The sequence below is a fragment of the Pseudopodoces humilis genome, chromosome 1 (assembly GCF_049639895.1).
Source record: "Pseudopodoces humilis isolate 2021_Gansu_Grassland_sample_001 chromosome 1, ASM4963989v1, whole genome shotgun sequence".
NCBI classification, from domain to species: Eukaryota; Metazoa; Chordata; class Aves; order Passeriformes; family Paridae; genus Pseudopodoces; species Pseudopodoces humilis.
In genome coordinates, this window is record NC_142200.1 from 33,594,213 (window position 1) to 33,617,750 (window position 23,538).

Sequence of the window (23,538 nt, forward strand, 5' to 3'; positions counted from 1 at the left end):
AAATCGAGTGTTTGTCTGCATACCAAATAAAACAAAATGAAGGTGTTAGAAGAGCTCTTACAACCTCTGAAACCCTTCCATCTTTCAGTTATGATGAAGCTTTTTTGCTAGTTTTTTAAAGAAACAGGACTGAGCTACCTTAGATACCTCAGCCCAGGAGAAGGCTTACTGCTATGAATACTCCAGCAGTCAAGACACTGACACCTTACTAGCTTTAAGTAAGAATGCTGAAGCTGTCTTCATCACATCTGCATTTCTTAATGCTATGTTTGGTTAGTTCCCCATTCAAGATGCTGTACTTTGTAACCCTCATTCTAAAGACATCCAGCCTATGCACATATTGCACGAAAAATTTCAGTGTTCAACAGAGGCAGTGTCATGATGCCATGGATTACCATACTTTGCACTGTAATGCCCAACTCTCCTAAAGAATATAATCTCATACATGTTTATGCACTGCTTATTAAGGACCTCACCCTCACCTGTGAATGTTACTGTAACACCCAAAAAGGATACTGGTTTTACTCCCAGTTAGGGAAAAAAAACCTAACCATAAACCTAAACAATACATGTAGAAGCTGGTTTTTGCATTAATTTCTCCCTGCTGAATGATGGAATATAAAGAGGGAGCACATGTGTTTTTTCCTTTCTCCTCATACTGTAAACCCTGTGAAGCAAAGGGGTTACTCACCTTCCTGTAACTGTTTCTCATTACAGAGCTCCCTTAGGCTCCAAAAAGAGATTCCTTCATTCAATTCCATCAAAGTGGGAGCAGTAGAAACTTGAGTAATTGCGTACTGTAACTCGGAGAGCAGGATAATAAAACTTTGGCAAACTTCATCGGAATCTGACTAGTTAATTAGAAAATGATTGATTCTGATGAGAAACTAAGCTGGGGAGGTTGAAAGGAAGACTCAAAAAAGAGAGAGCGTAGTGACACCCAGCTCCGTGAACACAGGCTGAGTTTGGCTGCAAAACTTAGGGCTCTTCCATCTGCAGCTGCTCCATTGCCCATCTGCATGGGGTAGAAGAGACACCCGAGTGGATAACAAGTAATAGATATGTGTAACATTAATTTATCATATTTCCACCCCACAAAAGAAAATCCCAAGTTATCCTCTCATGAACAAGTGGATCAATAATGACACTCCTCAGAAATGCCCAGTCCTTAGAATATCAGCAAAAGTCAGTTGTGGCTGCAAATCATCAGCCCCTCTGGAGAAACATGTATTTGGAGTTGTGCAGTTTTTAAGTCTCCGTGTCAATTCTCCCCTGTTCTTCTCCTGCCCCCAGACTTCCAGAGCTGAAATTCAATGGACAGTGGATTTATGTTTGGTTGGTTTTGGTTTTTTATGAGCCTTTAAGCACAATGTTGATTATATTCTCTAGAGAAAATGGAAGACGGTGCACAAAACAAAACAAACAAAAAAACCCTTAATAATTCAAAATAAGCTGCAAACTCAATATGCCTGACAGAAAACAGAAATATGAGCAGGAGTGTCAACAGAGATGTACGAATTGCTATAATTACAAAGACTGTATTTTGTTTTTTTTTTATTTTTGAGTCAGAAAACCAAAACTGGTTTAAAGATACAACTCCTTTGAATCTATTTTGGTTTGAGCAGTAAATTAATACCAACCTGTTACACTACTCACACATTCTGTTCCTCAAGGGGGAAATAAAGATGGAACCAGGATCCTTTCGAGATATTGCAGTTATGTTACTCAGTGTTGTGCAAAATTCAGTCTTCAACCTGGGTTATGATATGGCCTGATAGTATTCTCTACCACTGTCAGTATTATAAAAACAAGAAAAGTCAATAAAAATAAAACTTACATCACTTTTGTTGTTGAATTGAGAATACATGCACTTGTTTTTCAATTCAGACATGTTTCTCTACCCTGGAAAGTCGGTCTATTAGAGATGAGGTATATTTCAGAGCACCAAAAGTTACACTCTATAGGGATGTCAGGATTAGTCCCCATTAGTCAAACAGGAATTGTGGTGGGAAAGTCATTTGGGGAGCCCAGTTTATCCCTGGTGTGCTCCATGCACAACATAAATATTTTGAGTAAATTCCCAGGACAGTGCAAGCACGGAGTAGATTCTGCACAAATGGATTGTATGCTTGTTGCAGGTTTTCCTTGCACAGAACAGACCATCTGTGGTATTAAGGCAAAGGGAACATAATCCCTCCTGTCCCAGGCTTCCTCCTCTCTGTGTCTGGTGGAGGGGGGTTTTCTACAGATTGTGGTGTTCTGTGTTCATTCCAGCCATTTCCCTCTGCCTTTAAATTTACACTTGTAAGGCAGAGTGATGTAGCCTTTTCTTCTGGCCCACCTGTCTTAATCCAAAGAATTATAAGAAAACTCCTCTCTGTTCAGTTCAAATGACCCTATCCTTCTGAAGGGTGTTATCACAAAGAAGCTTGAAAAAATGATCCTGATGATCCTATTGCAAAGGCAATGTATTTTGGTGTCAGGCAGAGAATAATGTAAATGCAAAGATACCCCTCCTTATTGTCTACTGATTTGGACAAAGGGGAAAGAACCAAGAAGAAAATACAGACGTTGGAAAGAACAGCAATGTGTCATTTCACTAATTTTGTTTTATCTGCCAGCTTCTTAGTTACTGTCTTTACCATTGATTTTCCCTGAGCAGATTTTGTCATTTACAGTCTGCTCTAACACCAAGGCAGTGGGGAAGGAAGTGGTGAGAGCTCTGCCTTTTGCCATGCTGAAGCCAGAGGTCAGCAAGGTCCATCCCTTTTGGGAAAAGCACCAGACACCAAAGGAACACTTTCCTGAACGAGCATTTACAGGAACAGTGTCTCTACACTGAGACATCCTTGAAGGATCATCTTGGAATCAGCTATATGTCTTGATGTATTTGAAGTATCTTAGAATGTGTCCCCAGTGATTAACCTGGACAATGACAGTTGAGCTAGAACATAACCCACAAAATTCATATAAGAATTTGAAGGACTACTCAGGGTTTTTAGTCCACATGGAAATCTTTTGATGTCAAACAGGACTGCTTTACTACCAATACCTGAGCTGTAAGGTTAATTCACACACTTTTACAGAAGGTGTAGTCCCCAAGAACATCTTAAACCTAGCATCTGGAGCTCCTTAGGAAAGATATTTGCCCCACATTTTTAAGGAAAAAAAAAAAAAGAGTCCATATAATGCTTGGTGTAACAAATTCCTGAATTCTACCTGAATTGTCCAGGCTCTGCTAGCATATGAATGCCATTGCCTGTACTGAGTGAATAATGGATAATGAATGTTTCATTCCACACATTTTACTTTTGTTCATGAATTGCCCAGTGGCAAATCACATAAGTCATAATCACTTGCTGAGTAATTTCCACAAATTAGTTTTGGTCTGTAGCTCCATTGCCTACAGTACTTTGTTATTAATCATTATTATAAATTGATTCCTTCATAGGCTGGTTCTGTTAACTTTGAGGTGACACAATATTGCTTTTTTTTCCCTGGTGGGGTGAACATAGCATGTAGATCTGCACTGCCAGTAAAAATAGCCAGCCCTACAGATTAAAATTTTTCTGCTGTGAGTTCTGTAAAATTGCCTGAATGTGCATGTATTTAAACAATAAACTTAGCTACAGTAAAGAAGAAATATAGAAGCCTAAATATACTGAGTGAGATCAGCTGCATTCCAACCTCAAAGCAGCAGGAGGGGGCTCTGGCCTGGACCACTCTTGTTTCAGCCAGGCTGAGCAGAGTTCCCTGCACTTCCCCACCATCCCCTCACTGTAGAACTACATCTCTCCAGAGCAAGTTCTCAGGAAACTCCTGTCCATCATGCACTGCTGTGTATGCAACTGTTTCTTAGGGCAATAAGTCTCTGAGGTCAGAAGAAATGAGGCAGGCGGGGAACAGAGAGCCATGCTCTTTTCTGAGGCAGTAGATGGCAGTTTCTGGTTTTCCCTGAGTGACAGAGGTAGTAGCAGCTGGTAGATGCCATCAGTATGTGTACAGCAGTATCTCTTGTCTCCAGCAGGTTCCTACATCATTTCTTTCAGTCTCTGCAGGGAAGAAGAATAAGACCCTGGTAATTGTGCTTCCTACCAGCAGCACCACCCCACATCCTTAGATAGTTTTGGCACAGACCTTGTGCTAAAGCCCACTGAGGTAGAGGTGACAGTGAGTATGACAGGGATAAATGATAGTGGAGCTCCTGCCTTGGCTTTCATACAGTATGCAATTCCACTATACGTGTATGACAAGTATATAGTATAGCAGTGCTGAGGAATATTTCCATATGGTTGTGATGGACTAAAATGCAGCAAATACTTTGATAATTCAAGTGCAAACTCATGGAATTATTTATTTTCCTAGCTATAGATTGCTGTCCAGCTTTTAGATTGGCTGGTGATGTAATTCCATAACAGGTACCAGTCTTGAATTTTACATTTTCTGTTGCAATCCTTTACTCCTATAAATAATTTCTCTTTTTATAGATACAGTACAAATCTTTAATCCTGACTTAGTGTTTAATATGAGAAATACCTTTTTGCAGGTTCACTGTTTCACCCCAATCGTTTTCAAATTATTACAGTATTCAGCAAATGAAAGAGAAACACTTAGGATGATAGTACCACAGAAACATTAATATTACTGCCCATTCTCTGTCCCCCAGGACTCCTCTTGTCCATCTGCTGTTCCTCTGCTTTGTACACCTCTGCAGTGACTGGCTATTTTCTCCTGCTCTTTCTTGTTCAGAAGACAATTTGAGGAGCCTTTTGCTGATTTATGAGCCCTTTCATGGTTTTAATTCTGTTGGGCCTGACTGACAGAAACAAATGTCACATTCCCATGTGCTTTGCAAAGAAATGGGGGTTTTCTTGGGTCCTCAGATGCAGCAGATTCTGTTTATCTGCTCTGGAATTTTCCTTTGTTAGCTTATTTTTGAAGCAGCACTTCATTTGAGCCTTGATTGATAACTTCTACTCCATCGGTGGTCTACAAGCACTTTTTATCACATAATGCCTGACTGCCATCAGACTGTTTGTATAGGCAGCAAAGAAGCAACTGCTCTGTGAACATTCCTGGCATAATAGAGTTAGACCACTCATTCTTCAGTAGTTTTCATAAAATAAATTCCTGGGCACAGCCAAGCACTTCTTCAACTTTGGGAGGAGCCAGCCTAGCAGGCCTTGAAGCCAGAACTCCATTCCCTTTTGTTTGTTTTCTAGCCCTTACAGCAGCTGCTTATCCATTGTAATCCCCGAATTGATTCTGTCATTGCAGTTCAGGGAATCAGAAAAAATGTCTCATAGTGGAAGAGGATCAGTTGGCTATAAATCTGATAGTTTACATCCCATAGAAAAATGCTTAAAAAGGCTTCAGAGGACAAAAGCCTGTCTGAAAATGCAGTAAGAAAGCTTGTCAGCCCAAGTAGAGCTATTCTTATTTGTAGAAGGAAAGAACTAGCTCAGCAGCCAGGGCTGCCTGCGTTTTACTTTGCACCTACAGCAAATATATCTATATAGGCAGATGCTTTAGTTTTCAGTCTAGATTTTACCCTAGCTCATGGTTAGTGTTCCAGTCAGATATTAGAATATTTCAGACACACAAGGAACATCAGGTGACAACAGAGGGTATTCACTGATATATCAAAACACATGTTTGGAAACCACTTGCCAGACTCAGAAGGAAAATGTTGCAGAAAAACTTTAGTGGGAAAATACAAGATAGAACAGAATAGCCCAGGTAGTGTTTTTCTCACAAAACACAAAAAGCATTAACTTTCTGAGATGGAAGGAATCTGCTTCCTCTTAGGAAGCCTGAGCCTGAGCTCAACAAAGTCATCAGCACACCCCCAGTGGGAGCAGAATCAGATCCAGGGCTTACTATTCTGTTTCCCATGCAGTACAACAACAACTGCAATTTGAACCAAGCTATAAATAGCTTAATAATAAACAAAAGAAGGGTTTTACCATTTTTTAAATGAGTCTTTTAAAGACTTTTCAAATATACTTAGCCCAGTGGAGTCTATACTTGTAAGAACAGATATTCAGTTTCTATATAATTGAGTATGAGTTTTATCTCAGTGACACTCTTGAGGAATACCCTACAGGTTCTTTTCAGTGTAGAGCCCTGTGTAAAATTATACCAGTGTAAAAAGAGTGGGAAGGCCATTACTACATTATAGTTCCACAAAGATTTGCAAAACTCAAAACTTCAAGCTGTGCATTGTTCACGTTCTGTTCCTGCCAGTGTTATGGTTGTTGCAATCCCATGAATCATTCCTGGTTTATTGGCACAATTACTCTTACCAGCCTCACTGAAAAGAAAATAAATACTGAAAAGTTAGACCCAGTAAAATGTCTAGTGCACTCAATCAGAAACCTAAATTACTTTGCACTGGGACTACCTTGCAAGTCCTTTTAGAAAGCACAGGGAATTCCACACTGGAATGTCACTGAACCATTTTGCAGCACATAAAGGGCAGCTGAAGCAGATTGGCAGTCAGGACTGCCAATTAAGTTCCTTAATTGGCAGGAGCAAGTGAGGGTGAAATCAGTCCTGGTCCTGAAAATATTTGCAAGGGTGAAGACATTTGAAAGGAGAGGTTCTGCACTTTCCAGGTGAACCACAGCACTGCTGTAATTATGCAGCAGTGTCAGAGCGAACAAGAGTCATTCTTGCTTGCTTCTTTCTCTTCAGATGTACCAACAGAAGTCAAAAATTCAGTTCTACACTGTACACATGCATGTGAGGGGTGTTTGTCTAAGTGGCTGTGTTTCCCATGTGTTATGTGATAAAAACTCAGGTGGTCAAACCTCTCATGGTACCAGTAAGACTAAAGTAGTTTCTACTTCTACTCTCTGCCTTCTAGTATTGAATATATAATTGAAAACATATCTAATGTCTTTCATGACTGCTTAGGGTTTTTATGCATCTATCAATGAGTATATGGATATAAATGGGAAAGGACCTGAAAAGCAAAAGGGCCCTTGAGCAAAGAGTACCTCTACTTTCATTATTGACTGCACATTCCCTTTTACAAGAGACTCAGAAATGCCAAGCCATTTCAACTGACAGCGTCATAACAATAATTATATTCTGAACTTTACAGTTGACAGCATTTCTCAAAGAAATCCATTCATGGTGATGTTAAGGACAAGGCCAGCTTTTATTGCTTTTTCACATGTATTGCTGGACACAACTCAGTAGGAATAAAAACTGGAATTGCTAGGTAATAAAACATATAACAAAATTACTGTCTTCATGGGGAATAACACAGATAAATCATAAACTATTTTCTCAAGATACTAAATGTAAGTTATGGAAAAGTTATTCTAGTTATTTTCATGACAAACATCAATCATCTCTTTTGATTGATACATAATTGGAGACCTGATGAGAGCACTAAGCATCTTCCTTTCAGGCTAAATGGAAGAAGAAATTAAACATCTGCTTATGAAAAGGTAGTGAGGGACAACTGGAGGCTACTACCCAAGAAAATGTCTTTAATAACAAAGGCCAGCCTAAACCCCATGGTCTAAAGAAGCTGGGGATTTATTTCAGTGACTTGAATTTTAAAAAAAGACATATGGGATTTATGCTGCCATGAGAGTGTTTGTGGGGAAAAGCAGGGAAACTTTTCTTCCCAGGCTTCCTTTCCACGGGCATGGAATGACCTGGAGGAAAACTGAACTACTGAATAAAAAACTCCCTGTTTTTTAAAAAACTGTTCTGTTTTCTGTCTTGGCAGAGCAAAAGAATTTTCTGTGCACCATTTGTGATATGTAGGATTATACTAACAAAGTGTTTGTATTCTTGGAAAATGATTTGCATAATTTTAACTTTGGAAAAAGTTCTGAATTCTATTAGTTAAGCACCCAAATCTGTTTAAAATATTTGTTCTTTAGCCTTGTGCTGACTTTTCATCACTGTACTGACCAAAACCTAGAGACATGACTAATGAGCTCAGGATTGCTCTACCTTGGAAGGAGTCCAGGTAAGAGCTGATAGATTTATTTGAGCTGTCTTTAACACCTCATTTCAAAGAGAAACTGCCTACAAAGAAACCTGGCTTTCCTAATCCAAAATTGAACCACAGGGACTTTTATGGGGCAAGTGAAGCTGGAAAAAGAACAGGCAGTTTAAAAAGACTACTTTTTATGTAGTCACAATCAATAATCTCTTACACTTTCTTTGTTAAATAAAGCAATAATGTGTTTAAATGCTTTGAAAAAAGATACCTGCCTGTGTGCTCTTACATACCATTATTTCCTTATAGAAAGCAAGCCAGGATGCTCTTGCCTCCAGTGAGATTCTGGGAAAGAGCATTCATTGTTCATCTGGGGAGCAACCACTGTCCCTCAGAACAGGTACTCATGGTCACTCTTGAGTGGCGGGTGCTGAGTAATTGGTCTCCTGGTCCCAACTCTGAGCATGCTGAAAAACCTTTCCTGGGCTCTGCTTGTAATCCAGAGGGCTTTAAACATCCCAACACCTTTTAAAGGCAACCTGCTGCTTGAAAGACAGGAAAAGATGTGCAAATATGAGTTTTCTGCAAAGGAGGTGAGAATATTTAGGTTTGCAGACATGCTCTAAAGCATATTGCTTTTCCTCTAGCCTCAAGATACCAGGTGAATTTTGAGGTTCAAGTATTTGGCTGTACACTCAGGTAGTTTTGTAGGATTTCTGCATCAGTTTGTTTTGTAGCTGGAGAATCTTCCACCTAGCAAATCCTACCACCCACACAGCAAACAGAAGTCTTTTGGCACTGACTGGTACTCCATAATACTGTATAAAGGCTCATGTGTAGTGTGTGGGGGTAACAAAAGCCCATCACAGAGAGGGAAGAGAATAGGACAGCAATTAGTTTCTCTGCCACTCACTAGCCAGCAGAGCCCAGCGTGGAAGTCCAAGGCATAATTGTGAGAGGAATGATACTGAAATAAGAGTGATGACTTCAATAAGACCCTCAGTATCCGTGGGAGATGCAATGATGAAGTGTCCTGAAGATGACAGTGAGTAGAGGATAGTTGGACTTGCTCAGTCCAAACATGCTTGCTCTGAAATCCATCTTCTGTTTGTCACTTTTCATGTACTTGTCACACCAAGGACAGGCTGACAGCTGCAATATATATAAGATGTCTGTTGGAGAAACGTGTTGCTTGTTATATGCTTTATAAGGCAAAACCCAGCTAGTGACAGAAGTGGTGCTCTGGACAGCACAGGAAGCACTGACTTCTTTGTTTACATTGCAAAGGATGAGAATTGGGAGTCAAAGGAAGCCAAATTACTCAAACAGGGAACTGAGATGAAGTGGAATGATTTGTATTCTAAATACGGGATTTTTTTGTCTTACTTCCAGGACAATGCCAGGAGTGAAATACTGCATTTTCACTGAAAGAGGATAGTGGCAATATGCCACAGATTTCATTAGTTAAAAAAAGATTGCTTCTGCTTTTGATATTCACTTAGAGCCAGTAATGTGAGGAACAATTAGAATATCTGAGAACTTAAAGAGTCTGGTGATGTTATAACTAATAGTATGAATATTGGTTGTTTTATCCCCTCCATGGTTATTAAGAATTTCACCAAAATAAATCCTGAGTAACTGTCAAGAACAAAGACATGTTTCAGGTGTATATCAGTTATGATTTCTTGGATTTTTCTTTTCTATTCCAGTTTTGTGTTGGCAAGGAGACACTTCCCTTCAGTTGTTCTTAGCTTGCATGTAACAATTTGTTGTTATTTTTATATAGATAGAGGCTCAGGCTGATCTGATTGATAGACTGTTAGTCTAAAAGCAACAAAATTACCCATTCTGATGTATATTTTTAGGAATGAATCTTAGAAGTCAAATACACATACCTAATTAACCATGTGTGACATTACCCATGTTGAATTGGGGGGGATTTCACTGGGTGTCTATAATTTATCAAAATATGAAAGACAGATAAACTAAGAAACATAGGGTGTTAGCACAGTGAGACAATCTTTATTTGTAAGCAGTATTTAGCACCATTTAATTCATGACTTTGGTTTCTACTGACCATCTGTCATAGCTGCTGTCAGCTTCATAAGCCTCGTGAACTTTGCCAGTCCTGGTGTTAGACTTCAAAAGATGCTGCACCCACCCACCACTATGACTTGGATCCAGAGACCATATTGTGGCAGAGTGAAACAAAGAGTGGTTTTGGCAAGAACAAGAAGAGGTTTCAGTTCTGCTCCTTCCAAAGTTGCAGGCATTTAATTGGATTAACTGGGGTGAGGTCACCATTGCTTGAAGAGGTAGCACCAAGTTCAGCATCAGATGCCCTCTTAGTAATCAGAATATTCTTACTCAGGGTCATTTGAGAAATGGTGAGAACTAAACCTGCCTCCCTGTAATCTCTCTGTTGGAAGATTGTACTCCTCTTGAAAATGAGGTCCATAGCAAGACTAGGTAAATGCATTTGATGTTTTCAAATAGCTTCTATGGCATAAAAGAAATGAGAAACTTTTAAAGTACAGATTATAAAAATCTTTTAAGATAGCTGGAAAGCAGTGGACACTCATGAGCTGTATCAACAACTTCATCAGTGCAATCTGGCACATCTGATTACAATGAAACAGAAAAGACAAAAAAATAAAGACATTTGTCAAGTATTAATCCTTTTTAGATTCCTTTTAAGAAATGTGTGGGCATGTAGTCAGTATCAATTTCCTTCCTTGTATTCAGCTCACAAACATTTTTTTAAGGCCTGTGGATCTTGGCATGCCTGTTTGTCATGTTGATAGAAATTGTTGCTGATACTCCCATTTATAATCTCCTATGAATATCCTGAAGTTCTGGAAAGAGTTTTGTTGACTTCCACTGTCCTCACACTGACTGAGGAGGAACTGTGCTCACCTCTGTTGAAGAGTATGTGCTAGCACAGTACTTTACTACAGGGTGCAGAACACTGAGTTTCAAATCCCCTTGAAAAAGGGATTTGCAAATTGTCTTGCTTTCTTGAAAATTCATGTCCTGGCCTAAAATTTCCAAGTGTATTTCAAATTTGGCAACAAAAGGAAGTAAAAATGGACATGAAACATCCCTTAGGTATGTGCAGATACAGATAGCACAATAATAACAGTGGTATTGTTCAGCAGCTATCATTTTTTACAATATTGTAATAATCTGATTATCTTAATCCTGTTATTTTGACATTTATTCTAAAATGATTGTGTATTCATTGTCTTGGTGACCTGTTACTGACCTCTGATCAGCTTATTATCAAGAATAAAACTTGTGTACATTTTGCAAACAACACTGGTACGTGCTATGCTTTCTTTAGCATTTATTATATATTACTATGTTTCTTTAGATTTTTTTTGCTGCCCTAATGAACACAGAAAATACCTTGCAAAATAAAAAAGACTCGTGGACTGCATAGAGCTAATATATTGGGGATGTACAGTGGTCTGAGGAGGCGCATGAAGCTGGAAGTAGCTTTTGTTTTGATCTGTTGGAGGAGGCATATTCTGAAGATTGTTCTCTGTTCCCATTGGCAAATCTCACAGGAGAGTTGTGGTAAGCTGGACACAATCAATCCTCAGAATCTGCTCCGTTAGCATAGGTGTCGAGCTGGACCAGCTGATGCAGTTTTATTGTCTCTACCATGCCTAGAGGGTTTGCCCTACCTTCAAGCGTGCCTTCTCCTGGACTTCCCCACCTACACTGAATGCGTGTGAATTACAGGTTGGTTCCTGCACTACAGGTGGACTTGTGGCAGCCCAGCAGCCCCTTCCACATCGTCGAAGGTACAGTCGCTGACGTGCGCGTACCGCAGAACGCGACGCGGAGCCTGCTGCCCTACCTCCAGCAAGCAAACATCCAGTACACGTAAGGCCATGCTTCACTTCCCCTGCCTCGCTCCAGAGACCCGGCCTTGGGGGCAGGTCTGCACCTACCATGCCAAGTGGGCTCGAGAGTACATTCCAAATCACAGCAATTAGGCTGGCAGACAGCTAGGCATTGCCAAGAGAACAACAGCTTTAATGGCAGAGCAGAAAATCTCCCACAGGCAGGCAGCTTTAATTAAACGTCCTCCTTTGGAGTCAAGCTGAAGTGTTTTCAAATGTATGTGAAATCACATCTGTTAAGAGAGGGTTGGTAATTACTAATTCTGCAGCCTGCTCTGCCTCTTTCTTTATTTAGTACAAGCAAGGTTTATTTACAAGTGAGCTGCAAATGCAGAGGCAAAACTTCTTCATCAATTGTACAGAAACTGCTTCTATTATTCTCCATTCCTAGTGACCAATGCAAGTCATACAGTACAAATGCACACTTAGGTTCACATATAATTTATAGTGCTCCTCAAAAAAATTCAAGTCAATTTTAGAGTATACTTATCCTTTCATATTTATCCATATGATATACTGGACAAGAGTAACGATCTTGTCTTTAAAGCCTTCTCAATGACATGTCTAAGCATCTGAATAATCAGCTGATGAGTTCTCAAACATTTGCTGAATAAAGACGTACATGAGGCTATTTACACTTATTTCTCAGTGATAAAAGGATAGTGTAAATCATACTGTGTATGTATTTATGTATACATATGTATAGTACTCATTAGAATCACACTTTTGTTATAACAATGCTCTCTTCTGAATTAGTTATTCTAAAAATACAGAAACAAACATAAGGAAATTAAGTATACAAGCTCCATAGCTGCAGTTCAGAGTGACTTTCATGTGGGTTCAGCCCTGCTTTAGTTTTGTTTATGTTTAAAACTGAGATGGGTTTTTTCTAATTGTTTTCCTGTGCTTATAAAAAAATGTTCCCTAATTACTGTGACCCAGCAGTTGTATTCACGTCTGTTGCTGTTCCTGCTCACAGTAATCACCTTTAATGAAATGACAGAAGGACATTTTATATGTGTTATAAACACTCTCTGTACTTGAAGACCTCTGCTTGGGTTGCAAAGCAATGTGCAAGAGCAAGATCTGCCTGCCAGAGCAAAACGTCTCTGCAGTGTTTACCTCAAAAAACATGCTACAAATGGTAGCACAACACTGGATTAATCTTCCACAGCAAAAATCTCTCTGACTTTTGGCACACAAGTTGTGTGCACTTGGAAGGAAACTGGGCAGCATTTTACCAGGTCCAGACTTTACTCTCCCTCTTATTCTCCTCACTGCCTGTTTTGCATGGTCCCAGCCATTAAGAGCAAAATCCTGCAAAGCCTCGACAAGCGTGTGCTTGTCCTGATGAGCCTCCTGAGATCTGTAACTCCACAAGAGCTGGAGGATTCACCATGAGAGCAATAACAGCCATAGTCAAAGAACAGCAGGAGCAAGCTGGCCAAGCAGAGACATGCCCACAGCACAGCTGGGATGGGGATCACAGCCCTGAGCTGAAGTGCAGCTCCACAGCTAAGATTTTGTACAGCTCCTTTTCACTTATCTGATTTTCACTTTTTTTTTTTTTTTTAATTATTTTTCCCCCCCACACTACAATGGAATTAGGTTTCTACATCCCTTTTGGAACTGAAAAAGTCTGGGCCAAGCTCCAAGTAAAATTTCAGCTTGATGCAGTGACATTATTATGACAAATTATGACAAATTCACAAAGTCAGGAAGTATTTCAGCATCCCTAATAATGACCAGCACTTGCTTGTAAAACAGGCTTATTTCTCTTAGGGTTTGACTTCATGACAAGATGGCCATGAAAACAAGCCAGGCATCAGATAAACTCTCTGCACCAAGTTGCCTTGGTTGTAGGTTTTCTGGTAAAGAAACCACTTATGTTGCATTCAGACCTGAGGGACTTAAGAGCCCTTGTGTTATAGGCACACAGAGCACACAGTAATTTAAAAGTAAAGAAAAATGGTCAAATCTCATTTAGAGTATAGATGCATTTAACAGAGTGAGCCTGATTCTGGTAGGTGCTTATACTAATCAGAATTCTGCAAAGCAGTCCAGCATTTTTTTAAAATATTAGATGCCCTAATGACTTGAATAAAATCACTCCTTTAATCAGCTTTACAGTACTGGCTTTACAGTATATATAGCACCTAGCAAGTCAAGACTATAATCCTTTGGTTTGCTTAATGAATCTTGCTGATGTAGAACAATGTGATTCCTAATTATACAACTACTTCACTAATGCATTGGAAGATGAGAATAACCTTTACTTTGATTTTATATGTAGACTATTACCTTTGAGGCATCTGCTGCTCAGCTGAGTTAGGAGCAGAGTAAATGCCATTTCTTTTCATCTTTTTCCAATCATGAAAGCCAATGCCTATAAAAATGTAAAAGCTTGAATGTGACTGTCTTTTTATGGGAATGGTGAATTAGTGGCATTGTGATTACAAATTTCCATGCTTTAGGAGAAGGGGGCATACAAGGATGACTCTCAGTTTTACAGTAATGTTGTTACAGATATCTGTGGCAATATTCCCAGCTTCTGCTTCTGTCTGGTGGGATGGATGGGTGCTTCAACTTCTTCCTGATAATTATTTTTAGATGTTTTCTATATTTTTATTTTGTATTTGTGTCACTTTTTATTTTTTTCATTAAACAGGAAAGTTTCAGCTTACAAAAGTCTTTCTGCATTTTGCTCTTAATGCAAAGAACCTCTCACTTTTTATGCAAGTATATTGAAATTTCACTTAGTATTTTTCAAATTTTTCCTGAGTTATTTTAACAAAACTGGCAAACAACTACAGCAGAGTAGATAATGTAAACAACAAAGCCCACTTTAGATTTTTTGTTTGCTGTTTTTCCTTATTTCAGACAGATGGATAATGCTACCAAGTTCTTATTATTTTTGTTTTGCCTCTACAACTTGTAGCTATATGTAATGTTCCATGCCGCTCCCAAGAGAAAGTGTGTCCATGTTTTCCTAAGCTTACAAAGATTTTTGAAATGGTTTGAAATCAGTTTTTGAAGATCCATGATCACATAGTATAATTGGATTATAAAAGAAGACTGTAAATGCTGCTCCATAAACAAATGAAAGTGGGTGCTCCTTCACATTGGCTGCATTATTTACGTCATTCTGTTTTATTTATTTAACAAGCTTATTGTGTTTTTGAAGGCGCTGTTACATTTCAAAGCAGCTGGAGTATTTATTTGGCAGCTTATATTTAAGTGAGCCTGAAGCACTCTATTGTCAAAATGTAACAGATGAAGAAAAGTCAGAATGGTTTAATTTCTGCTATATTTCTTCTAAACGTGACTGTTGTTCTGATTTAGCTCGTGTGTTCTTCTAGGTTTTTCAGTAATACCACTATATTTTTTTTACCTAGGATTCTCATATCAGACCTACAGCAAGCAATAGAAAACCAGACTGGAGGGAGGTCCCATAGGAATCGAAGGTCCCTCCCTGGGTATAACTACGAAGTGTACCACTCCCTGGAAGAGGTGCATTAAAATTCATATTGTTGCTCTTATCTACTACAGTGTTGTTTTTAGTAAGGGAAAGGTTTCATTCTCTCTACAAGTTCCTGTCCATCTTCAGGAGTGTTCTAAGTGTTTCTTCTTCAAAAACAGGCATTTCCTTGAAAAAAAAAATAAAAATACATTTAATATTTGTATTCAAGGCTTATCTTTACATACAACTCTCTTTCAGAGCATCTGAAAGTTTTTAAAGTAGGTCTTTTACTTTGGTGGAATAAGAGATTCAATGAGTGATTGCTCACACTAAGTCATTTAATTAAGCAATACAAGTAAATGCTTAAGTATTTGCACAGGAGGTACAAATACGTAAAAACACTTAGATACAAACTCATTTATGTGGAGTACTATCATGGATGGTGGCTGAGTAAATAATTCCTGTTGATTTTAGTGTGTTCATATGCACAGTTTCAGTCTGCCCCAAAACAAAGTCACTAGGCTGGACATGGATAGTGCTGCACCACAAGATCTGGTGCCTGTGAAACAAATACTGCAGGTAGCACTGGGTCCTGCATGTCTATCTGTTTGCCATTGTGTTCTGGCAGGCAGAAATAGGGACTTTCTTTATTAATAGTTAATATTTAGTGGAAATGGTGGATTAGCCGCATCCCCGTATTTTTGATGGACAGCTTATGCATTCCAGTAATACCCAACAATGAAATGGGAAAAAAAAACCATGAAGGCTGTATCCAACCTCTGGCTATAGAACTATAGAGTTCCAAATAATGGTTAAAGTGTGAAAACAAAAACAAACAAACAAGACAAAAATAAAAACTACAGAAAAATCAAAAAATAGAGAGAGGACTGAGAGCTGAGCTCAATAAATTTATTAGAGTTTCTTCCCATGAAATAGGAAAAGATTGAAGCAATTATTTTATTTTTGTGTTTGCAGATCGAGGACTGGATGCATTATTTGAATAGAACTTATTCAGATCTTGTTCACATGTTCTCTGTTGGAAAATCCTATGAAGGGAGACCACTACATGTACTCAAGGTAAAGATTAAATTGTCATTAAGGAGACTAAAATCTGGAATCAGGGGAAGGCACTCTTATTTATGTTACAGCATTTACACAAGAGACACAGCTTAACAAATCTAAGTATCTCTCTGAACATCATCTTAATGAAAAAAAAGCGGGGGGAGGGAAGCTGGAAAACTAATAGCTGGAAAACTAATCCTATTTACCTGGATTGGATATGCATGGAGAAAGATAACAGGACAAGTTCAATTAGCAGGATTTGGATTTAAGGGGATTGGAAAGCTCTTTGTTTTTAGACAACTTGCAGAGCAGTTATGCTGGAGAAGGATCCCAGAGGACTGTGGAGCCCTTCTCAGCATGTGCCACATGTGCTTGTTCTTTAGCTACTGACAAAATTTCAGGGCTATGTGCTCTCAATTCACATGATTAGGACCACAAATTAGAGTGTGTCAGCAAGATGCAAAAAAATCTTACTTTCAGTGTATTTTCTTTTTATCTCCTATTGAAAAGTTCTGAAAATTTGATTCATTATCATGCAATTCATGTAGTTTCACTCTTCCTCACCCTACTCCATGTGATAATCATTCCCCATAAAAGAGGAACTTAAAAATCTCACTTCTACAGTTCTTTTCCATACATCAGCCTCATTATCTTGGTGTACCTGCCTAACATTATCTTGGCCATAGCTTTTAAAACAGTCAATTTTTGTTCCTTTTTATGAGGAAATTGAAAATGGTTTAGTCTTTCTCATTATTTTCTCATTATTGTGTTTTCACTGATGTGATGCAATCTGTTGGTATTTTGTGAATATTCACACTTCAAGTTAGGTAAAAGATCACGGCCCTACAAGAAAGCTGTCTGGATAGACTGTGGGATTCATGCAAGAGAGTGGATTGGCCCAGCCTTTTGCCAATGGTTCGTGAAAGAGGTAAGTGTTTAAAATTTGCAGTCATACAGTTCCTTCTGTTAAATAAACTTTGCCTTTTTGCTGTAGCAGATCTAACACACTACTAGCATGGAAAATAACAAGCCATTATACCTCTTCTTTTTAAAATTATTTCTGGAATACTTAAGTGCTTATTAAACAGAGTTGTTAGGGACAGCCAGACACAGATAGGCACAGGACAAAAATATGCCGGATACATACTGGCAGAGATATGAAGTAGGATTTTATTCCAAGACCTGAAAGTGTGAAGATTTTCAGTAATTTTGGTAATGGCCCAGGTAAATCAGTGCCAGTGTGTACTACTTCAGATCAGTTCAGCAGTATTTTTGTTTTAAGGACTTAGTTTAAAAGAGACATTTCTCTTCTGTATAATTCCATAGGAATAGAAAGCTGAAGTCACAAAATAGTTACAAAACAGAATCACAGAACTGTTTAGGTTCAAAAAGACCTTAAAGCTCATCAAGACCAACAGTTAACCTTATACTGCCAAGTCCACCACTGAGGTATCACCCCAAGTGGCACATCTACACATCTTTAAAAAACTCCAGGGATGGTGGCAAGCTCTTCACTGGACAGCCTGTTCCAATATTTGACAACCCTGTTAGTGAAGAAATTTTTCCCAGTATACGATCTAAGCCTCCCCTGGCTCAACTTGAGGCCATTTCCTGCTGTTCTATCACTTGTTACTTGAGATGAGAGGTCAGCTCTCTCCTGGCTACAGCCTCCTCTCAGGTAGTTGTAGAGAGCAGTAATCTTGAATACCATTTTTTTTTGCACATAATGAGGGTTGCAATATGCTGTTACGAAATTCTTCCTATAAACACACAATTTTCTCACTTTTCTTCCCACCCATCACTGTGTAATTCTACAATGTATTAATACCTCCTCTGATTCTGTGAGAGTAAATTTCTGCATCATCAACACCCTAATGCTGAGATGATCATATGATCGTATGTGGCCTTCCCTTGGGCACCACAACAGTGTATAGGGAAAGTACAGAAGTAATGAGGCCACTACAGTTTGGATGAGCCTGTCACCACAAATAGGCTAAATGAGATTCAGGAGCTGGTCTCCAAATTTTGGTGTGCAGCAATGATGTGTCTTCTTATTAAGACTCCTGTTAATATCAAGATGAACTAACTTGCAATTTCTGAGCAGCTCTCCTACCCAGGAGAACATGCTGCAGTAAGGAGAGAAGCTGGGGCAGAAAGGCCTATTGTTTAAATTCCTCTTCCTTACCAGTTTTCCCATAAAGCAGTACAATATGGCAGTCGGATAAAAATCACAAGATTTCTTTATAGACCTTATAGCACAATATAGGCTGTATGTGTGTATATAAAAGCCTTCTGGTTGTTACTTGAGATCTTCAGAGAGTAGCTTGTAAGGCTGCTTCTCTAATTATGTAAAAACATTTTCCTGGATTAAAAGCAGTCTCCACAGATTTCGTTCAGACTGCAAGAATGTACCACTTTTGTCTGCCCATCCCATCTCAGAGCGGTATTTCAATCCAGCATTAAAGCAAAAAGCATCAGGAAGAGAATACATTATGCTCATAATCTTCATCATCATATTAAAAATGACTGCCTAAGGAAGAGAGACAAGATGATTAGATTGCTTGGTTTAGAATATTACTTTTCTCATTGTATGAATTAGAAATTTTCAGTAAGAATTCTGGGAAAACCGAAGGTCTTTCTGCGTTTCAAACTCTGCAATTCTCTTTTTCTGGCAAGCTCCTCCCTTAAGCACCTTTGCAGCCTGGCAGCCCAGTTTTCCATCCTCCCTGGTACTTACAGGCAGTTCTGAGAAAGGGCTGTCAGCTTGGAAACAGATTTTTCCTGGCGTGTTTGTTGACTCTAAGGAATAGCACCGCAAGTCCATTGATTTAAGGCAAGCAAGAAATGCTAGATTTACATGATGTTGGCTTCTCCTCTAGCAGGAACAGCATATTCCTTTACTATGCAGGCAGCCTGAAATGTCTTACCAAGCTTTCACTTCACCCTGTGATCTCTGACACTTCTTTTTATTGAGGTATATCCATGTTCCTGTGTACAAGAAGCCTTTTCAAGCAATTTAGCTCAGGAAGAAAACCCTCTATGCATAAATGTCACTGAACATTCAAGCCTCAGCCTGGGTGCCTCAAACTTTACCAAATACTCCTACTCAGTTTGGGAACCCTCAGCATCTTGCTTGCACCTATAGAAGGGGCAGTTTCTGATTGACAGTGGATTTGTTGCAAGCAATGGGAGAGCACCTCCGAAGGGTGGAGGTGCCACTGAGCAGCTGCTCATGTGTTCTTCCTGGGCACAGCAGCAGCTCCCCACTTTCTGCAAAGAATCTGAAACTGTTCAGCTAAACTGGACCTGGCTCCCACCTACTTAGAAATGCAAAACAGACTAAAGCAGGTCAGACTTGAGAAGTGAGGATGTAAGGCTGGAGCACGGGAAGGCAAGAGGCTGCCGGCTGTGCAGGCTAGTTCTGTATTTGGGCAATTACAATAATTAGAGAAAAAGAAAATAATAATGAGAGAAATAATATACAGAAGTTACTGATTTTAAAGAGAAGGAGAATGCACAGGATATTATATGATAATATAATTCAAAGTACAAGGGCAGCCTACTTACATTTTGAAACAAGAGGAGAGCAAAGATTATGGTTTGGGGAGTTGTGGGTTTTGTTTGGTTTTCTGTATGTTGTTCTGATTTTTTTCCTTATAATCCACTCCAGAATGAGCTGTAGCCTTGGCTATGCGTTCCATAGGTCTGATGTTAATAACAACATCACTGTTTCTTTCTGTGGAAGGTGCCCCTAAATGTCTGTAGTCTCTCAGCTAAAGATAATCAGATGTTCTGTCAGGATTAGCTGTACTGGTGGCCTCTGACAAACTCCACCTCATTGTCATTGAATTTCAAGTCAGGAAAGGGGACACACACAGGACCAGAGTTTTAGGTACCTGCTAATGAGCCACAGAGAAGTGTCTGCATCTGTACTGTGGTGAAATAGCAGTCAGGCTACAGTGGAGCACCACCCAATCCAAGCCTTACTCAGCTGGAAAGGGATGGAAAAGGGACTCTGATAGTGGAAACATTACAAGACCTGTGGTTGAGTAGTGAAGCAAGACAAACTGTAAAAGGAAACTGATTACATGTGTGCTACTTTGAAGGCAACCTGCAAAGATAAATGAAGCCAGAACTTGTGTCCACAGCAAGAGATTTAGAGAGAAAAAAAAAAAAAAAAAAAGAAAAAAATAAAGAAGGAAAAGGTTTGTTAGCCTAGATTTTTAAAAAGGCTTCATGAGATCTAATACATTAATATGTGTTAGTAAATATTATGAACTGAAAGATACTCTATTATGTGTAATTACTTTGTAGAAAGCAGTAGACTTTAGAAACAAAATTCAGATATATCATCTATTGATCCAAAATTAAATGGCCCTCACAGAAACAAAGATGGCTGTACCTATATCCATTTTGCAAAAATACAACTATATATGTACATATGTTAAGTAAGAACGTTTAACTCCTATTCATTGAGAGAGGAGAAGCAAAATTCAGCTATCAAATTATCCAGACCTCAAATTTAGGATTTTACCATTTCTTAAAAAACCTGATATGTGGTTCACAGGCTGCTATTCAAATTAACATCAAAAATAGATTCTGTTTCAGTTTTAGTGAAAGCAGATGAGGATTCCCATTACATCTGGTTTGACTTTCTTCCTTCTAATAAATGCTGCCATTTGATCCATTTCAATGATGTATAACCTTGAGATGTCTTTCATACAATATTTTCAGAAAACAGCATAGTTGAGATGTGACTTTGAGATATGTTATTCTTTATTTCTGATGCAGAAATTTGTATTTTAAGATTAAAAAATTCAAGAAATGTAATTAAAAATCTTCAAGAAGCATGCACTGATTGTTCTTGACAAAATGTTCTAAGAATCCAGTGTCAACTGTAAGGGAAATGTCTATTAAGATCAAATGCATCTCCTAAAGGAGTGACCTCATCTGGGCCTCAAAGAAAGGTAAAAATAGCACCACATTTTGGAAATGCAGTGACTTTCACCACCTTTTTCTCCCATCCTCAACCATGATCACAATTATTTGAGTTCCAAAATTATTCAAGATTATGCATTTGGACTTCACCATGCCCCTAGGGAGCAAAAATGTAGCCCCAGAAAAAGAAATTAAAGGCTGAGGGCAGTTCTCAGAGGTATTTTGTTGTGTGTTGGGTTTTTTTGGTTTTTTTTTCATGCTGACATTGGTACTGATTTATTGAAAAACCAGGCTAGAAACCCGTCTTTTCACTCCATAGTAATGAGCCGAGAGAGACACGCAGACTGTCTAAGAAGCAGAGTGGCAACATCTGCCCCCACTGTTCTCAGCTTGAGACTGATTTATGAGTCACCTCGTGGGATGCATATGGGATGCATACTGCCAATTAGCCAGCCATTAGGCTTGTGGACCAGGCCCCAGAGAGCAGTCTTTACCAGGAATTTTGCAGCATTCAAGACCTCAGATTCTACCTCAAGAATGTTTATGAAGTGCTTGAGTGCAGCCAGCTAAAGGAGCAGCACATACACAGAACTCAGTCAGGACAACAGCGCGCTCAGATGCAGGGCCAGGCAGGAGACACAGACAGCGTTAAAAAGGGTTGGCTCTTCTTCTGCAGTGTTCAGGCCATGTGGTCAGAAGGCAGTAAAGCTGTAAGTATTCTTACTTTTAAGATCTGCTGAAAGCCAGTGTAGCATTTATTCTACAAAATTCCACAGTCCGTGTCCTGATGGACAAAACATCTGCAATATCCTGCATCGACAGTCAGAGCAGCACTCAGTCATTCATTCCAGTGCTGAAGCCCACACTGTCAGGAAAACAGCTTCACATTCTGGATCATTGCTGGGTCTTGCTGCGCTCCATCAAAACCAGTAGTCCTTTAGGATTTAGAATATTTCTTTCCCTGTGTTATTCATAACTACCAGAGCCTTGAAATACTGCCTAATTATCAAATTCAGATACCAGTTTTTTCACCCACTTCAGAAATAGTCTGATCTTGGGGGTGTAAGATAGTTATGTTAATTGACACAATAATGTTTCCTCAAGATTATACACTTGATCTATCACTTGTCAACCGACTGAAGTCTTTTGAACAGGTACAACTCCCAGGGTTTCAGACTAAGATTAATTCAAAGAATGCTCATTACACCTATATTGAGTTATTCTTTGAGACAATATGTTCCACCTGCTGTGACAGGCTTTCCATCTCCATTTTTTGGCTTTCTCCAAGTGGAAATTTTGAACCATAGAGGAATGAAACCTGACTGCTTCTCCATATAAATCAGACATTTGTGCCAGTCCTTTCCTGGGTACAAGTATGCCGCTATTCCTAAAGTATCTTTGACTGATGGTCCTCAAAAATCTGAAGAGCTTTTCAAATACTTTGAAATATTCCAAAGTGAATGAGAGGCATGCAAGGCCAAAACAAACATTGTACCTGTAGCTTTTTCCTTTCACCCCTTTAGCTGGGTGTTCTTTCTTTCCAAAGTCTGTTCCCTTCAGCTCAAGCTCTTTAGCTGATGTTGGCTTGATGTGAAATATTTGTTTCTTTTTAAATAAATGTGTCTAACAGCCAGGATTGTTTTACCCCCCTGCAGTCTCCTTCACAGGTGCCAGTGGTGACAGCACCACAAAAACTGGGCTTTTTTCACCTTGAAGGACCAGTCATCTAGTGACAATCTCTCCACAAATGTCTGCAGCTCTTTCAGTAAACACCATACAATCCTTGGAACTTAATTTTTATTGTTTACCAGATTATAGTCTCCCCAGCTGTCTTTTTAGCTGCCTAATTTCAAGGGGAAAAAAATGGATTTCTGTGAGTGCTTCCTATATATTCATTATCTGGAGGAAAAAATCCATCTGTTTCATCCTGCAGTATCTATATTTGAAACACTCAGCTTTACTTGTCTTTAGCTAATTCATTCTTCTCTGTCAGGAGCTTCTGCCTGAAACCCTATTTGTTTTTTCTCCATCAGAGAGATCACCTCTTCCAGCCTCTTCACTCAGCACTTCATTCATCAGCCTTTCAGCAGCAAGAGGCACTGGTACCAATGCAGAATTTGTCTTACCCTCATGATTTTTTTCCATCCTGCAAATGCTGTTCCTGCCATTTGAAGTTCATGTGCAGTATTCACACCTACATG

General features: G+C 39.1%; 1 protein-coding gene across 2 annotated transcripts in view; it reads left to right on the plus strand.

Moving 5' to 3' along the window:
• Positions 1-23,538, plus strand: part of CPA6 (carboxypeptidase A6) — an 80,035-nt gene that overhangs the window by 37,320 nt on the left and 19,177 nt on the right. For both annotated transcript variants that reach the window (XM_005517417.3, XM_088058060.1), the window contains exons 3-6: positions 11,733-11,857; positions 15,273-15,387; positions 16,313-16,414; positions 17,223-17,327. In XM_005517417.3, the coding sequence (XP_005517474.2) occupies positions 11,733-11,857; positions 15,273-15,387; positions 16,313-16,414; positions 17,223-17,327 (447 nt within the window). The remainder of the gene's footprint in view (positions 1-11,732; positions 11,858-15,272; positions 15,388-16,312; positions 16,415-17,222; positions 17,328-23,538) is intronic.